Source organism: Amblyraja radiata, chromosome 14 (genome assembly GCF_010909765.2).
Source record: "Amblyraja radiata isolate CabotCenter1 chromosome 14, sAmbRad1.1.pri, whole genome shotgun sequence".
In the NCBI taxonomy this organism is placed as follows: Eukaryota; Metazoa; Chordata; class Chondrichthyes; order Rajiformes; family Rajidae; genus Amblyraja; species Amblyraja radiata.
Genome location: NC_045969.1, coordinates 23,846,983 through 23,866,214, shown reverse-complemented (window position 1 = coordinate 23,866,214; position 19,232 = coordinate 23,846,983). Strand labels below are relative to the sequence as shown.

At 41.8% G+C, this 19,232-nt stretch overlaps 1 protein-coding gene across 1 annotated transcript; it reads right to left on the bottom strand.

Annotated features, from left to right (window-relative positions):
* Positions 1-6,926: 6,926 nt before the first annotated feature.
* c14h13orf42 (chromosome 14 C13orf42 homolog) lies at positions 6,927-18,999 on the bottom strand. The gene is made up of 3 exons (XM_033033506.1): positions 18,332-18,999; positions 11,900-12,047; positions 6,927-7,423 (listed from the first exon to the last, which is right to left on the bottom strand). Exons 1-3 carry the CDS (start codon positions 18,740-18,742, stop codon positions 7,179-7,181), a joined length of 804 nt encoding a protein of 267 aa, XP_032889397.1. The 5' UTR covers positions 18,743-18,999; the 3' UTR covers positions 6,927-7,178.
* Between the last annotated feature and the right edge of the window lie 233 nt (positions 19,000-19,232).

Sequence of the window (19,232 nt, the reverse complement as noted above, 5' to 3'; positions counted from 1 at the left end):
GAAATCAACCTTGGTTCAATGAGGACTGTAGAAGATTGTGTTGGAACAACACTAGATAAAACTGTATTTGAAACCCTAACTTGGTGATGAGCACAGAACTGCATATTCTAGCAGAAACAACTTGCCACAGACAGAACTCAGCAATATTGCAGACTACTCCCTCCTATCATGAAACAATTATACAAATTATGAAGGAAGGCAGCTCCAATGCTCAAAATAGCAGACCAGTATGTGAGAAGACAATTCTGAAATGCTTGAAGCCCATATCGACCAGAAGTGTTGCGGTTGTTCGTGAGATCCCCACCTTCAAAGGAACCTACTGATTTAATTCACTCCCTGTGGAAACACGAAAATTAGAAAGTCTACAGGACAGAACAGCTCTTTAGCTGTAGTGGTGAATGCATGTGTTCCACAACTAGCCATACCATCAGACAAGGTTTGCTCGTACAATCACAACAACCACCAACAATGTGGAAAATTACTCAGGACTGTTTTCTTATCGAAATGGCTAATCTGTTCTGGCCTTAGACTGCATAATCAATCTACTCAAAATCATTTGCAAAGTGATGGAAGGTGCCTTCAACAGCACTATCAAGTATGTCTTACTATATGCAGTAAATATCCGACACAGAAATTAATTGATTGGATTTTTCCAGGATTACTCACAAATCTCACTTCAGCCTCACCGCATCCGGCAAAAGAGTTGGATTCTCAGCATAATAAGTAACTATCCTTAATGTCAAAACAGCATTTGGACAAATGCGGCATCACGACCATTAGTAACATTGAAGTCAGTGGAAATCAGGAATCTCATCTGGTTTGACTCACATCTAGCAGAAGGAAAGTTAGCTGTGATCTTTAAAGTGCAATCATCTCAGCTACAGAATAATACTGCAGGAGTTCTCAGGGCAGCATCCTAGGCTTAACCATCTTCAACTATTTCATCATTAAACTTCCTGCATCATAAGGTCAGAAATGTGTTTCTTTGGTGATGATGGCAGAGTGCTTATTTTATATACCTTTTCATAAGAAATTGAATAAATGTTTGAAATCATGTATATTAATGATAATTTTAAAACAGTAAATGGGACTGGAAATGTTGGTTGCATGCCCTCTGTCTAGGATCATTTCATAAATAATCTTTAGAGAATATATCTTTTGTAAATCATTTTTTATGCATTCATTTAATAAAAACTGCTTATTCAAGGGGGACCGTGAGAAATACCTTCATGCACTAACATGTTCTGATCTGGAATACATTGTCTGAAAGGAAAGCAGGTAGAAATGTAGAATTAAAGCCATTTTGCTCAAAAATCTATGATAGGCATTAAGTACATTGTCCATGCTAGTTTTTAAATATAATCTAAGTCAACATCCACAACTCTAAGGAATAGTAAATTCTGGAGGTTTATATTCAGTGCCAACAATTGAGCACACAATGGGCACCAATTTGTATCTCTCTGAGTTTTCATAGCACCCACAAAATAGTCACTCACTATTGCTCATCGTCAGCAAGTGAAACCACACTTAGACTCTTTATAGAAGAGATCCATATATAAGACACATCACGTGCTCATCCCAGTGTAACTGCCAACCCATTGAAAAGAATTGCTGATCACATTAAGGAGTCTGTCTGACAAAAGGTCTTCAAACTGAAGATTAACAGTTTTTCCATAAACATTGCATGACCAGCTGAGTATTTCTTGCACTTTATTTCACTGAAAGAATTACCCAATTGTTCTTGTTCACCTGCTCCTACATCTCATTGCGTCATAGAATGATACAATGTGGAAACAGGCCTTTCGGCTCAACTTGCCCACACTGGCCAACATGTCCCAGCTACACTAGTCCCACCTGCCTGTGCCTGGTCCATATCCCTCCAAACCTGTCCTATCCATGTACCTGTCTAACTGCTTCTTAAACGATGAGATAGTCCCAGCCTCAACTACCTCCTCTGGCAACTTGTTCCATACACCCACCACCCTTTGTGTGAAAAGGTTACCCCTCGGATTCCTATTAAATTTTTTCCCCTTCACCTTGAACTTATGTCCTCTGGACCTCGATTCCCCTAAAATCTGAACACTTGGAATGGTTTTTGAACAAGAACTCAATTCCCTATTGCTCATATTTTTTTAAGACGTCATGACGTGCACTGGATTTGTATGGTGTTAGCAGAAAAATTTTGAAAACAGAATGAACATTTGAAAAGTTGCATTACATGGCTAATTAGATCATAACCCTGTTATCTTGGAGTTTAACTCTCAAAGAACATAGAACAGTACAGCACAGGAACGGGTCCTTCGGTGCATCATGTCTGTGCAGAAAAAGATGGAAAGAACAAATCTTATCTACCTGCATATAATCCATATTCCTCCATTCCCTGCGTGTCCATATGCCTGTCCAAAAGTGTTTTAAATGCTACTATCATATATGTCTCTACCACCACCCCAGCAGCAGCCTCCAGGCGCTTACCACTCTGTGCAAAACTTGCCCCGTACATCTCCTTTAAATTTTGCACCTCTGACCATCCTGGGAAAAAGGTTCCGGCTGCCTACCCTATCTATATCTCTCACAAGTTTATATACTTCTATCAATCTCCTGTATTCCAGAGAAAACAACCCAAGTCTGCACAACTCTCCTTGTAGCTAATATCCCTTAATCCAGACATCATTCTGGTAAACCTTTCTACACACTTTCCAAAGCCTCCATGTCCTTCCTGTAAAGGGGCAGCCAGAACTTCTCACAATGCTCCAAATGACGCCCAATTAAAGTCATATAAAGCTGCATCAGACAGTTTCATAAGGTTTGTTCTTATACTCAATGCTCTGACCAATGAAGGCCATACGCCTTTTACCACTCTTTCTACTGTCAAAGAGTTATAGACTTGGATCCTATAACTTTAACTAGCACAATCAGTTCACAGAACATAACTATGATGTAAAGGTGAAAAGGTTGGAGTGCCTGAGAGTAGGAATGGACAACAGCATAACGAGGCACAATTGTAGGAAAATGTATTCTGCTAAAAACTAGTGAGATTTCATGGATGAACAAAGACATAAGGGAGTGATGAAAATAAGGAAAAAGGCAAATATTAAGTATATAAATGTTGGATGAAGGATTTGCAAGAGAGAATTCAAAGTGTTTCAAAGCAATGCCAATTTAGGATAGCAAAGGGGGATTATGGAACTAAATTATCAAAAGGTTGGGATGAGAATAGGATCATCACAGGCCAATACCACAGGTAATAATTTGGAGAGATCAAAAATATCAAATAATGTATTTGCTTTATTATTAACCAGAAATATATGCCACTATCTGTTGCGATAACAATGAAATGAAGGGATTCCAAACAGAAGAAGGGATTTCAGTAATCAACTGAAAGAGGATCAGCCCCCATGAGGCAGATGGATTGCATCTATGCATTTTTAAAGAATAGCAAGTGTTGCTAACTTATTTAACAGTTAATTAGAAAAGGATGCAATGCCACAAGCAGGCAGATATACAGTATACCATAGTATTTATATTTAAAGAGGGGCTAGAACATAAAACAGCGTATAGCACAAGAACAGGCTGTTCGGCCCACAATAAGTGCTGAACATGATGCCAAGACCATCTCTAATCTACCTGCACATAACCCATTTCCCTCCATTCCCTGCATATCCACAGGCCTATCCAAAAGTCTCTTGAATGCCACTATGCCTCAACCACCAATCCACTTGAATGCCTCAACCGCCAATCCACTTGAATGCCTCAACCACCAATCCACGGACACCTCATACCTACAATGAGCAGGAAAACAGGATCTTCTGGTTTCCACATGAGGGCTGCAGCATCATCTGCCAAGTGGGAACGGGATATTTACGTGTACTTTCTCTCTGCCAGGGGTGATGGTTGATGTACATACCATTGTGGCATTTAAGATACTTATAGATAGGCATATGGATATGCAGCAAATGGAGGGATATGGATTATGTGCAGGTAAGAGTTGGTGTTGGCATAATTTTCGGCACAGATATTGTGGGCTGAAAGGTGTTTTCTTGTGCTGCCCTGTTTTATGTTTTATGTTGAAAGAGATTTGTCCATGGTATTGGCATGTATTTCACTGTTTTATTACAAACAACTAAAGATCTCATAGTGACAAAAAACATATTTGAAGTATAATGTTTTGCTTTTGCACATTTTACAGGGTACAGTATTCTTATTGATAGATGTGCTGACAACATGTGGTAAAACTGTGGAATTGCAGGGCAGTTTCCATTCCCAGATCAATGCTTGTTTTAGCAAAAAACAAAAAGACGAAGGAACATAGACAGAGCGTAGCACAGGAACGGCCCCTTCAACCCAAAATGCATGTGCTGAACATGATGACAAGGTTAACTTAACAAGGTTAAGATGACTCTTGTCTGCCTGCACATGATCTGGGAGAGTTGCCTCCGGCAGCGCAGTGAGAACGTCCAGTTTATCTCCAATATCTTTCAGCTGCTGCTCTTTGTGTTTAAGAGGCAGAAATATAAGAAGGACAGAAATATTTGGAAAGAAAGAACTTGCATCCAGGTGGTCCTTGGAGCATCCTAATGGACCATACAGCTTTCAAGTAACGTGTAAGTGTTGGACTTTAAGGTTTCAATATGAACAGGTTGCATGAAATGACCTGGTTTTAAGTGAGAATAAAAGATTCAAGGTTACTTCAAGTGAAGTATTTGAAAGGATTCTGGTGGGGATACTGAGCAAGGGACATAACAAATGGAGCTCTGGCATTCATGAGTCATGTCATTTCTATAGCCAAGGGGCAGGGAGGTCTGCAAATCTGCTAAGAATCTATGAAAACAATGGTCCCATATTATGCAGGATCTCCCATATCTGAAAGGAACATTGTCTGTCATGTGTGACAATGATGCAAGACATTTTTCTTTCTTAAAATACAAGATTGGGGTTGGAAATCTCGAGCACATACACAATTCCCATAATAACAGAACTGAACCACTCTGCAACCTTGCTCCTGCTCATTTGGAACCATGATTGGAAGCATTTGAGAAGAGCAGAGTTGCTACTTCAGATTTTTAATGTGCCAACTATACATTAAACCAGAATACACCTGTTTTTGAAGTCTAACATTATCCCAAGTAGAGGCATCATGATGAACACTTGAAACTTTTTGCACAATTTTGCTCAATTTTCAGAATTTGCAGAGATAAAACTAATGAGAATAAGGAGTGAAAGAATGAAGGAGTAAGATTAGAAAACTTTAAGCACTTCCACCTTGGAGAAAAAGACGTGGATGTATATCGCACCCTCCCGAATCCCAGGGATATTCCGAAGCCTTTACTGCAATTTGGTCCCAATTGTAATACAGCAAATACACATTTCCACATAACATAATCAAATTAACTGTTTCACTCCTGAATACCTTCTCTTACAAATATTGACCAGATGCCAACATTACTTGCCTTTGAAAGATGTTTTAGAAAGTTTTGGTTTAACATTTTATCCAAAAGATGATTACATATAAAAATATACCAAAAACAAAACAAAATAATGGGGTTATATATTTAAAAAATCTTTATTTACTTGAAGAGCTGTGACATCCACCTGTGTCAAACATTTTCTATGGTTCCTGATTTTCAGCAGCCAAGAGCCAGATTTTCACATTCTCTCCCCAAGGCTCTCAACAGTTCTCTCCTCAATTCCTTCAGAAATGGTCTCATCACCTGCCCCAAATATTCCTCAACACTTGGCTATTGGCATGGAGACATAACATGGAATCAGGCCTTTTGGCCTTTGGAGTCCATGCCAACCATCAACCACCCAATTACATTAAACCTATACTCATTCCATCCATGGTTCAATGGTAGGTACAAAATGCTGGAGTAACTCAGCGGGACAGGCAGCATCTCTGCAGAGAAGGAATGGATGACGTTTCGGGTCGAGACCCTTCTTCAGTCTGAGACCCTTCTTCAGTCATTTTGTGTCTACCTTCGATTTAAACCAGCATCTGCTGTTCTTTCTTATACTTCTGAGCTGACCTCAGAACACCTAAATTGCCTCTGTGGGCAGGGGAGGTAAGACCCCAGTCCATTCACCAACACTGTTTCTTTCCTAAATCTGCTGCTACCTTGAAGGTATAACCCGTAATCTTGAAGATATCATTCAAGATGATTTGTTGGGGTCACAACCGTAAAACATTGTTTTGCGGTGTTAGTGGCGAATATTTAATTTGTACTTACAGTACTGAACTCGATACCATGGGAGGAATATCTGCAAATTGTACATTGCAAATACAGGTATATCCCCAACCTACTTGCCCCAATCAACATCTGGTCCGTTGGAAGATGAACCTTTAAAAATCTCAGACCCACTTGGTCGGGTGTTTTTATTTTGTACTTTTTCTGACCATCCATGCTCTTGTGGTGACTCCAGTCCACGATTGCACATGTCCAGTGCACGTTCCTGTGTGACACTAGCTTCCCACTCGCTGTTAGAATATGAACATGATGGACTGTAAAAGGCACCATTGGACAGTGGAAACAAAAGGAATCTGCTGCTGTGACCATCAGATGTGAACCTGTCTTGTATCCCTAGCTAAAGCACAATGATACATTTGTCATTCTTGGTAATAAGTGGTTAAGATTACAAGTACAGGACAAATACAAAAAAAAATCATGGTCATGTAATATTAACAAAGCTTCTGCCAGAAGTCAGTGGCTGTTAAGTTGTTTGCTAATCGCCTTGAGCATTTGCTTCATGCACTACCAGTGCTGTTTGCTTTCTTTACATATCATCTACGAAATGTACTATAGCAATTCAACAAGGTTTATTCAACCGCACATGGCAGCTCTATCATCTCCACCGCCAAGAAGTTCACTGGGAGCAGCGCATGAGAATAAATTACCCTGCTAGTTGATTTGCAAGTATACAACCGTTCCTTCACCATGGCAAGCTCTAACTTCTGAGATGCCTGACACCCAACATCGATGGAGCAGCTTCCCCAGTTGACCTCAACGATGGATTCATCAATACCTTTGTAACAGCCAGTTGGAATGGGTGATAATCGCTTGCCTCGCCAGCAGTGCCCATAAGTGCATTAATATGGAGGTTGCAATGTTGAACAAAGAATTTGATTGACTTAATACAAGCTGGTCAGGTGTGTGCAGATTTCAAAGCTGTTGCGATGTAGTTGACTACAATTCGTCATCTTCATTGTGTGCTTTTGGCTTGAACCTCATCGTGTGAATTGGGCTCTCGACCAGCTTGGGGAGGTACATAGGGTGTCGCTCTAATCTCTTGAAGCTCATTCGCATCCCATCACTGTATCTTCGAGAGAAATCCTCCACCTTTGTCAAATGTGCCAAGTCAATAGAGTACCTTCTTGGCGATTTAAGGATCCAGTTGGAATGCAAACTGTGCTCACTTGTGCTGCTGGCAACTAGGTATAAATATAGAAAGATAAATATGTAGAATTGTAATTAGCACATAAGCAATTGACTCCTACATTAAGTTCAGGAACCTGCATTTATAACATAGTAACTTTTTTAACATAGTAACATGGCACACGTCACTCAGCGGGAGAGTAATCATACAATGATGATACATAGGGACATCGATCACCAAATAAGGGCAGCAATGATTTATGTGAAGTCATGATTGCATGCAGTTTTAAATGAGGAGGCAACACTATAATTGTCAGCCGTACAAATGAACAGTCATCCTGGAATGGGCCTTTCACATCTTCGAATCTGCTCCACTGCACAATTAGATCACAGTAGATTTGTTTCACAGTTCTATTTTGCTGTCTTGGATGCATATTTTATAACACATGTAGCTAAAGTTTATCGATCTCAATTTTGAAATTTCCAATTTACTACCAACTTCAACCATATAACAATTACAGCACGGAAGCAGGCCATCTCGGCCCTTCTAGTCCGTGCCGAACACTTACTCTCACCTAGTCCCATCTACCTGTACTCAGACCATAATCCTCCATTCCGTTCCCGTCCATATACCTATCCAATTTATTTTTAAATTATAAAATCGAACCTGCCTCCACCACTTCCACTGGAAGCTCATTCCACATAGCTACCACTCTCTGAGTAAAGAAGTTCCCCCTCATGTTACCCCTAAACTTTTGTCCCTTAATTTTCAAATCATGTCCTCTTGTTTGAATCTTCCCTACCTCAATGGAAAAAGCTTATCCACGTCAACGCTGTCTATCCCTCTCATAATTTTAAAGACCTCTATCAAGCGCCCCCTTAACCTTCTGCGCTCCAAAGAATAAAGACCTAACTTGTTCAGCCTTTCTCTGTAACTTAGGTGCTGAAACCCAGGCAACATTCTAGTAAATCTCCTCTGTACTCTCTCTATTTTGTTGACATCTTTCCTATAATTAGGTGACCAAAATTGTACACCATACTCCAGAATTGGCCTCACCAATGTCTTGTACAATTTTAACATTACATCCCAACTTCTATACTCAATGCTCTGATTTATAAAGGCCAGCACACCAAATGCTTTCTTTACCACCCTATCTACATGAGATTCTACCTTCAGGGAACTATGCACAGTTATTCCTAGATCCCTCTGTTCAACTGCATTCCTCAATTCGCTACCATTTACGTCCTATTTTGATTTGTCCTGCCTGATGTAGCACCTCACACTTATCAGCATTAAACTCCATCTGCCATCTTTCAGCCCACTCTTCCAAATGGCCTAATTATCTACAACACCACCTATCTTAGTATCATCTGCATACTTACTGATCCAATTTACCACACCATCATCAAGATCATTGATGTATATGACAAACAACAGCGGACCCAACACAGATCCCTGAGGCACCCTACTAGTCACCGGCCTCCAACCTGACAAAGAGTTATCCACCATTACTCTCTGGTATCTCCCATTCAGCCACTGTTGAATCCATCTTGCTACTCCACCATTAATACCCAACAATTGAACCTTCTTAACCAACCTTCCATGTGGAACCTTGTCAAAGGCCTTACTGAAGTCCATATAGACAACATCCACCGCTTTAACCTCATCAATTTCCCTAGTAACCTCTTCAAAAAATTCAAGAAGATTAGTCAAACATGACCTTCCAGGCGCAAATCCATGTTGACTGTTCCTAACCAGACCCTGTTTATCCAGATGATTATATATATTATCTCTAAGTATCCTTTCCATTAATTTGTCCACCACTGACGTCAAACTAACAGGTCTATAGTTGCTAGGTTTACTCTTAGAACCCTTTTTAAACAATGGAACCACATGCGCAGTACGCCAATCCTCCGGCACCATTCCCGTTTCTAATGACATTTGAAATATTTCTGTCATAGCCCCTGCTATTTCTACACTAACTTCCCTCGGGAATATCCTGTCAGGACCTGGAGACTTATCCATTTTTATATTTTTCAAAAGTGTCAGTACTTCCTCTTCTTTGATCCTCATAGTTTCCATAGCTACTCTACTTGTTTCCCTTACCTCACATAATTCAATATCTATCTCCTTGGTGAATACAGAAGAAAATAAATTGTTCAATATCTCCTCCATCTCTTTTGGCTCTGCAGATAGCTGTCCACTCTGACTTTCTAATTGACCAATTTTATCCCTCATTATCCTTTTGCTATTACAGTACTATAGCTGTAGAAACCCTTTGGATTTACTTTCACCTTACTTGCCAAAACAACCTCATATCTTCTTTTAGCTTTTCTAATTTATTTCTTAAGATTCTTTTTACATTCTTTATACTCCTCCAGCACCTCATTTACTCCATGCTGCCTATAATTATTGTAGAACTCTCTCTTTTTCTGAACCAAGTGTCCAATTACCCTTGAAAACCATGGCACTTTTCAATTATTACTCTTTCCTTTCAACCGAACAGGGACATAAAGATTCTGTTCTCTTAAAATGTAACCTTTAAATGTCCTCCATTTCTCTAGTACATCCTTCCCATAAAACAAAATGTCCCAATTCACTCCTTTTAAATCCTTTCGCATCTCCTTAAAGTTAGCGTTTCTCCAATTACAAATCTCAACTCTTAGTCCAGTTCTGACCTTCTCCATAATTATATTGAAACTAATAGTATTGTGGTCACTGGACCCGAAGTGCTTCCCAACACATACCTCCGCAACCTGACCTGTCTTATTTCCTAACAGGAGGTCCAGCATTGCCCCTTCGCTAGTAGGTGCCTCTATGTATTGGTGCAAAAAACTATCCTGCACACATTTTACAAACTCCAAACCATCCAGCCCTTTTACAGAATGTGTTTCCCAGTCTATGTGTGGAAAATTGAAATCTCCCACAATCACTACCTTGTGCTTACTACTAATATCTGCTATCTCCTTACATATTTGCTCTTCCAATTCTCGCTCCCAATTAGGTGGTCTATAATACACCCCTATAAGTGTTGCTACACCTTTCCCATTTCTCAGTTCCACCCAAATAGCCTCCCTAGACGAGCCCTCTAATCTATCCTGCCAAAGCACTGCTGTAATATCTTCCCTGACAAGCAATGCAACACCTCCACCTCTTGCCCCTCCAATTCTATCACACCTGAAACAACAAAATCCTGGAATATTTAGTTTCACTGCCTGCTGTACCTGCATGCTTACTTTCATTGACTGATAAGCAATGACCCCCAGATCTCGTTGTACTTCCCCTTTTCCCAACTTTACACCATTTAGATAATAATCTGCCTTCCTGTTTTTGCCACCTAAGTGGATAACCTCACATTTATCCATATTAAACTGCATCTGCCATGCATCTGCCCACTCACCCCTGTCCAAGTCACCCTGCATTCTCATAGCATCAAATACTCATCAGATATAACTCCGATTCCACCAAGTAATTACTTCTACATGCTGGACTTTTATTTTTCCTATTTAAACTTAAATCTATCCATTAGGTAACTATTTCTTAATTGACAGCAATGAGTACACTTCACAAATACCTAATTGTTTGCATATCCCTTTGGAAGATTGCAAGTTTTTGAGGGATCAATATGGATGCAATTGTTTCTTCCCTAAGATTTTACAAATTATTCCTCACTATATTTTATGGGGCTGGGATCATGTCATAATGTTACATTGACACCAGTATGGCCTCCCACGATTTTCAGTGGACATTTTCCACACCAAGAGATAAACAGGGATACATAGACCACAATGGTATGCATCGAACATCCTTCAATCAAATGATGGCCCTGGGAAGTGAGATCCAGCTAGCAATTATCTAATGCACAAGGCAGCTCACCAGCTCACAGCTCAACTCACAGCCCTTTTTTTTTATTGTTCCAAACCTTCACCCAACAAAGGTCCAGCTTTCACATGAGACCGGAGTCAAGGTCCTTCTTGTTGCTGACTACCCAATTTGTCACTCACCACAGAAACCATTGTGAGTTTGCAAGTCCCCTGTTGCATAAAAGACAGTCCAACAATTAGATATATTAAACAAATCTCAGGTCCACACATGAGTGTAGGTCTTTGTTCTATTATATGGTAACTTTATAATCAACTACTATATACAATAGTAATGATTTTTATGGATCAATATTTTCTGTGTTACCATTGTAACACAATGTAAGGGGTTGCAGTGGGGTCAAGGAAAGAGCGTTCACGTTGCGGCCCTATTCTCACCAATCTTTCCACCACCATGCACAAGAAGCACAAGACAGACACCATTGTACGCAGATATAGAGAAGTTCAGCTCTGGGTGAACAACTTCTAATCTTGTGTGTGGACTCGATAAGAAGAAGAAGGGGTTTCAATTTAATTTCAAGATTTATATCTAAATGCTTTAGCTTATTGTATGACACTGAGACTCCTTGGTACCTGCAAATCTACAGCACTTCGATTTTCAACGAGCAGACTAAAAAGATAAACTTTGATTTCTACTAAGACAAACTTACTAACAAAGTCCACATCAATATGCATAGCCCCTGCTGTATGAGTCCTGCTTTTGTTTCCCTGATCAAAAGCTGCGATGACTGAATCAAAGTATGCCAGTGTTTCAGCCTCTGTTGGTGCCGGCGCAGGATTGGATTCATCCTTTGTCTTCTGTTGAATTAAAAAAGCAGTGTTATTTAGGTAAAGATTGAAAATATTTCTCCTTTACCTACAAAATTCGAGCTGCAGACAAGAAATGCAACCCAACATTTCGTACTAGAACATGGAGTCATACAGCTGCATGGATACAGGCCCTTCAGCCCATTAAGTCTGTAATGTCTATGAAGCATCCATTGCTCTTAATCCCACTGTTTATTCTCCCCAAATTCTTACTCAGCCCTCCAGATCCTACCACTCACCAGGGGATTTTTACAATGGCCACATAATTTGCACATCCATAGTATGTGGGAAGAGAATGGAATGGACAAAGGAAACCCATGTAATCACAGAGAGGACGTGCAAACTCCACTGGAGGCTAGAGTTAGTGTATTAAAGGATGAATACAATCTCTATGATTTAATGATTATTTTGATTTGCTTGCTAACATTAAATTTGGGGAGAACAAAGGAAGAATGATTTGCATAAAAATGCCAAATATCTAAACCTCAAGAACACTCTTTAGCTAATGAAGTACTTTAGATTTGTAGTCTCTGTCATAACATAGTCAAAAAGAGACAAGGGTATTTAATTGTCACATATACAACAGAACAATTAAATTCTTGATTGCAGCAGCATAACAGTCCTGTAAACATAATACACATGGATAAATTATAATGAACAACATTGCAATAAATTAATAAGCCAATCTGGTGCACAAAATCCAAAGCCTTACTACGACCAAAGACTGTCCATAGTTCATCGTTGAGGTTAGTGTTTTGTAGTGTTCAAGAGCATGTCACTGAAAGTAAGCATGCAAGTACAGCAGACAGTGAAGAAAGAACGTTGTCCTTCATTGCGAGAGGATTTGAGTTCAGGAGCAAGGAGGTCCTATTGCAGTTGTACAGGGTCCTGTGAGACCGCATCTGAAGTATTGTGTGCAATTTTGGTCTCCTAATTTGAGGAAGGACATTATTGCTATTGAGGGAGTGCAGCGTAGGTTCCCCAGGTTAATTCCCGGATGGCAGGACTGGCATATGAAAGAATGAGTCGACTGGGCTTGTATTCACTGGAATTTAGAAGGATGAGAGGATATCTTATAGAAACATAAAATTCATAAGGGATTGGACAGGCTAGATGCAGGAAAAATGTTCCCAATGTTGGGGGAGTCCAGAATCAGGGGTCACAGTTTAAGACTAAGAGGTAGGCCATTTAGGACTGAGATGAAAAACTTTTTTACCAAGAGAGTTGTGAATATGTGGAACTCAGCCACAGAAGACAGTGGAGGCCAATTCATTGGATATTTTCAAGAGAGAGTTAGATTTAGCTCTTAGGGCTACAGGAATCAAGGGATATGGGGAAAAAGCAGGAGCGGGGTACTGATTTTAGATGATCAGTCATGATCATATTGAATGGCGGTGCTGATTCAATAGACAATAGGTGCAGTAGTAGGCCATTCGGCCCTTCGAGCCAGCACCGCCATTCACTGTGATCATGGCTGATCATCCACAATCAGTACCCCATTCCTGCCTTCTCCCCATATCCCTTGACACTGGTATCTTTAAGAGCTCTGTCTAACTCTCTTGAAAGTATGTCTAACTATTTCTCAAATGATGGGATTGTCCTCGCCTCACCTCCCCTGGCAGGTGTTCCATATACCAACCACCATTTGTGTGAATAAGTTACCCCTAGGATTCCTATTAAATCCTATTAAATCTTCTTCCCTTGAACCTATGTCCTCTGGTCCTCGATTCCCCTACTCTGGGCAAGAGACTCTGTGCATCTACCTGATCTATTCCTCTCATGATTTTGTATACCTCTAAAAGATTCCTCCTCATCTTCCTGCACTCCATGGAATAGAGACCCAGCATACTCAACCTCTCCCAATAGCTCACACCCTCTAGTCCTGGCAACATAGAAAAATAGGTGCAGGAGTAGGCCATTCGGCCCTTCAAGCCTGCACCGCCATTCAATATGATCATGGCTGATCATCCAACTCAGTATCCTGTACCTGCCTTCTCTCTATACCCCCTGATCCCTTTAGCCACAAGGGCCACATCCAACTCCCTCTTAAATATAGCCAATGAACTGGCCTCAACTATCTTCTGTGGCAGAGAATTCCAGAGATTCACCAGTCTCTGTGTGAAAAATGTTTTCCTCATCTCGGTCCTAAAAGATTTCCCCCTTATCCTTAAACTTTGACCCCTTGTTCTGGACTTCCCCAACATCGGGAACAATATTCCTGCATCTAGCCTGTCCAACCTCTTAAGAATTTTGTAAGTTTCTATAAGATCCCCCCTCAATCTTCTAAATTCTAGCGAGTACAAACCGAGTCTATCCAGTCTTTCTTCATATGAAAGCCCTGACATCCCAGGAATCAGTCTGGTGAACCTTCTCTGTACTGCCTCTATGGCAAATCTTTTCTGAACCCTTTCAAGCTTGACAATACCCTTGCCCATCCAAATGCCTGTGTAACCTATCGCTCAGAATACTCTCTAGTAACTTTCTAACTACAGATGTTAAGCTCACCGGCCTATAGTTCCCAGCATTTTCCCTGCAGTCCTTCTTGAAAAGAGGCAGAATATTTTCCACCCTCCAGTCTTCCGGCACCTCTCCTGTATTTAAGGGCGACTCGTAAATTACAACCAGGGCTCCCGCAATTTCCTCTCTTGTTTCCTGCAACGTCATCGGATATATCTGATCAGGCCCTGGAGATTTGTCTACCTTCATACATGACAGTACCTTCCGTACTTCTTCTATGGTAACACTGACTGCTCTCATGACACTTCCATTGACTGCCCCAAGTTCCTCTATTCTACAGTCTTTCTCCTCAGTAAATACAGAGGAGAAATACTCATCTATGACCTCCACACAGGGGTGACTGCTTTGATTCCTGAGAGGTCCCACTCTCTCTCTAGTTACCCTTTTTCTCCTTATGTAATTATAAAATCTTTTTGGATTGTCCTTAATGCTACCTGCCAGAGCTATCTCCTGGCCCCTTTTTGCCCTTCTCTCCTTTTTCAATTTACTCCTTAGTTCACAAAACTCCTCCAGGGATGCACTTGATCCCAGCTGCCTATACCTGTGCCATGCATCCTTCCAGGGCCAGCCTTAGGAGGCGCGGGGCCCAATTGGGAACAATTTTCATATAAATATAAATACATAATTATAAATGAGTCATATTGAGGCACGTGTCATGAGTAATGTGACAGTCAGTCGTCTTTGAAAAAATCTTAAACCGCGCATGCGCAGATTGTTCTCTCCGTAAAAATAAAAAATAAAAATAAATAAAATAACAATTCAATTTGCCCAAGGCTTCCAAATCTCCTTCTTTCTGAATTACTGAATGGGTGGGGGGTGGAGGGTGACGGCAGGTGGAAAGATGGTGGGAAAAACGGGAGCACATCAGGACAACATGAATCAGTTGTCATCTTATTGAATGACTATACTAGTTCAAGAGACCAATGAGGGTGAGAGTTCCTTTCACAGCATGTGGGGAGTCTAGCCAGGGGTAAAGTTGTGGGGAGGGCAGGAGCGTTGAGAAGGAGGGGGTCGAGGTTCATGCCAGTAACCCACTCACTCACCACTGCCGCTCGCTCTGGGCGCAGAGCCACCGCATTGTGGCCGGGGAGGGAAGCAGCTCGCGTGGCTACGAGCGGCCGCCTTCACCGGACAGTGGAACCGACTGCCCGCTCACCTCTGGCAGTGCTCTCCGTCTGAACAGTCAGGGGACCAGCCCAAGAGCAAAGATCATAGAGTGGAGTGGGTCAGCGGGTGATGGATAACATCACAGCGGGCTGTGGAGCTTACTCCTGTGTCAGCGCGAACAAGCGATCAATTGAGGTTACTCGCACTGACATATGGAGTAAGCTCCACCACCCGCTGTCCTGTTATCCATCGCCCGCTGACTCGCTCTTGAGCTGGATGCTGGCATGATCCCCGACCCCCTCCTTCTCAACGCTCCTGCCCTCACCGCAACTTTAACCCTGGCCAGACTACCGACACGCTGTGAAAGGAACTCTCTCTCCCCCCCAGCAGCACTGTCCCTTTACAGCCGCTTCCCATCAGCTGCTAGCAATGAGGGATAGACTTGGCTATCCCTCAGTATAGCAACATCGTTCTTGATGTTGCTGTACTGAGGGATAACAAAATCTATCTTTCTTGGCTAACAACCTAACCTTCGGCCTCCAAGATGCAGGTACATTTTCTAGCAATGTTACAAAATGTTGAGATTTTAAAAATCAAGTCTGCAATTTATCCCATCAGATACAGCATAAAAATAAGTTTAATTTGACACCTATTTCACTTTCGCTTTTCCATTGACTTAACATAAAAGCTGTGATTGACGACAGTCAAAAGCCCATAACTTTCTTAAAAATTAAGAGAACTGATTGAAATTTTCAGTTATTATAGATTGAAGCATTCTGAAACAAATATAAAACATCTTACTTGGATGACCTGAAATGAAAGCATATAATTAGTTAATTACCTAATTGTAGCTAATTACAAAATTGTCCGTTGTGACGGAAATAGTAATAAACACCCAGACTGTCTTGAAAATTCAAAAATGTGATATTCTCAAGATCAGAACTTTAATATTATTGTGTTATATGCTGCAAGTCCGTAACAGATAGGTAAATAAATTACAATTTCTAGCAATAGACAGGTCTTTATGTAGAAGATCAGTTGCTAGCTGGTACATTGGCATACCATAAACAGTAGCATCATCATACTCCACAGATTGTAACCAATAAACAACTCTGGACACCTTGTTTTTCCTCAACTTTTCAATTTTGGCATTGTAAACTACAAGGGGGGGGGGGGGGGGGTGGGGGACGCTATGCCCCCCATGAGAAATGTTATTTAACTCTGAAATTGAGGATAGACAAAAGCGAGAGAGAGATAGGGAGGGAGCGAAAGACAGAGAGACACAATGTGGATCGGTAGGTAAATTGAATGACTAACCTGAAGAAGCTCGCCGAGAAGAAGCCCTCAAAAGTTTTAAGAAATTCTCAATGTGTCATCAATGCATCAATCTACATTCCCCAGAAAATATAAATGTGTTTTGTATTAATGACGCCGCGTGAATTGTATTCAAAGGAACGCAGCGTCATTAATACTTGTTCAAAACACAATTACATTTACTGAGGAATGTGGATCGATGCATTGATGACACATTGTATAACTACTTGTTAACTACTGGCTGTTAACCAGTGCTAACAGTAGTAGTTAACAAATCGTTTGTGTCTGATGGCCACGCAGCGGTTGTTATCCATGTTCGTTTTGTAAAAAAATCCGTATGGTGAATGTTTTTTTTAATCTTTATTTAACAAAGCGAATTTGTATTTCCGTATGAAATACGGAAAATTAAGGCGGGGCTCCCACTTAGGCGCTGGGCACAATTGGGAGAAATCGGTCCAATCGGCTTAAGGCCGGCCCTGCATCCTTTTTGTTTTTTGAACTCATGCACCTATTTTTCTATGTTTGTTTCTATGATGGTTGTTGGGAAGAAGCTTTTCTTGAACCTGGAACTCACTCCAATATCTTCTTCCCGCTGGTAGGAATGAAATGCGAGTGTGGCTAGGGTATATGATGATATTGGCTGCCTTTTTCAGACAGCATCTCCTTTTGATGATGAGGAGGTCATCACTTGGACTTTAAGAAACATTTAGACAGGTACATGGATAGGACAGGTTTGAGGGATATGGACCAAACGCGGGCAGGTGGAACTAGTGTAGCTGGGACATGTTGGCCGGTGTGGGCACGTTGGGCCGAAGGGCCGGTTTCCAAATCTATGACGCTTATCCATTCCCCCACAGATGCTGTCTGACCCGCTGAACTACTCCAGCACTTTGTGTTTTGCTAAACCAGTCATAGTTGGCCTAAGGTATCAATCAACTCTGAAGATTGAGCCTGAATAAAGGGTTCCGATCCGAAGCGTCACCTATCCATGTTCCCCTGGCCCGAGTTACTCCAGCACTTTGTGTATTTTTGTGTGTCATTGCAAGGTGTCAGGTTACAATGAAATAATGATCGGTTGTGCACCGGCCAGCATTCCCTTGATCCTCTTTGCCTGATGTCATGGAATATTTCTATACCTGCCTTCCCGTGGATAATGTGTCCATTTATACATAAACCTGACAAAACAGAACCATAGAGTTATGTAATAGTGAAGCGGGCCGCTATGTCCAATCTCATAATAGTAAACAAATTGCAAAGCTCCTAACTTTAAAGAGCGGGGGGAGGGTGATAATTAGAAGTGCAACCGCCGTGGTCTGTTAAAGAACCGTTAGACCTACTTTGGAGGCGTGTTTCCCAGGCGATGGCTTCTTGCTGGTTTTAGAAGGCGCTACCAGGGCAGAGGATTGGTCGGGCCTGTCCTTGGACTTGCCGTGGTTGCTAGCAGGCCGGTACTGCTGGCGCAGGATGATCAGGTCGTGGAGATACTGCAGGCAGTCCTGAGTCCTGGAGAACATCCATAGTCTGTCCTCGGCCTTGATGTTGTAGATGGATGAGTCGACGCTCACCGCGCTCTGGCTGCGCTTCAAAGAACTTCCGACGTGTTGGTGACTTTCCCCGATCAGGTAGAGGGAGGTGCTACGAACCAGCCTGATGCCGGACCCCTCGCTCGGCCACTCTCTGCCACCGCCGGACTCACCCAGTTTACCCTCGGCGTCCGGCCGAAACATCAGGTTCAATTTCCTCAGCATGGTGAACGGCGAGCCACCAAGCGCTCCGTGTTATTGAGCGATAGACAACTGCATCTTCACAGTGAAATGTACTAACCACAAGTTTATCATTTAGACGGGGCTGACAGGAAGGAGAGCCCACGGCGCCCTGCCAAGGTTGCTGGTTAGATCATTATCCCAAGTCCGTTCAAACATAACTTCTTGATGTTCTTCGCTGCAGCGTGAGGTGCTCTCCAAGGTGCTAAAGGACACTCGGCGAGGTCGCAGTGGCTGCCCTACGGGTTAGCGTTCCCGGGGCATAGAGTTGGAAAACACGGTGTCTGGGGACAGTTGACTCTGTGGTAACATGAGCAGCAATCCGATAGTATCTCCCTCTCTGTCACACGAGCGCCGGGGCTCAAGTGTCTCCCTGTCCATCTGCAGACAAAAGCCGGTGTCAACGTCGCCCATCATCTACCCAGTAAGGATCAATTTGGAAAAGTGAAGTATCAGGCAGTCGCTGTGCACCTTA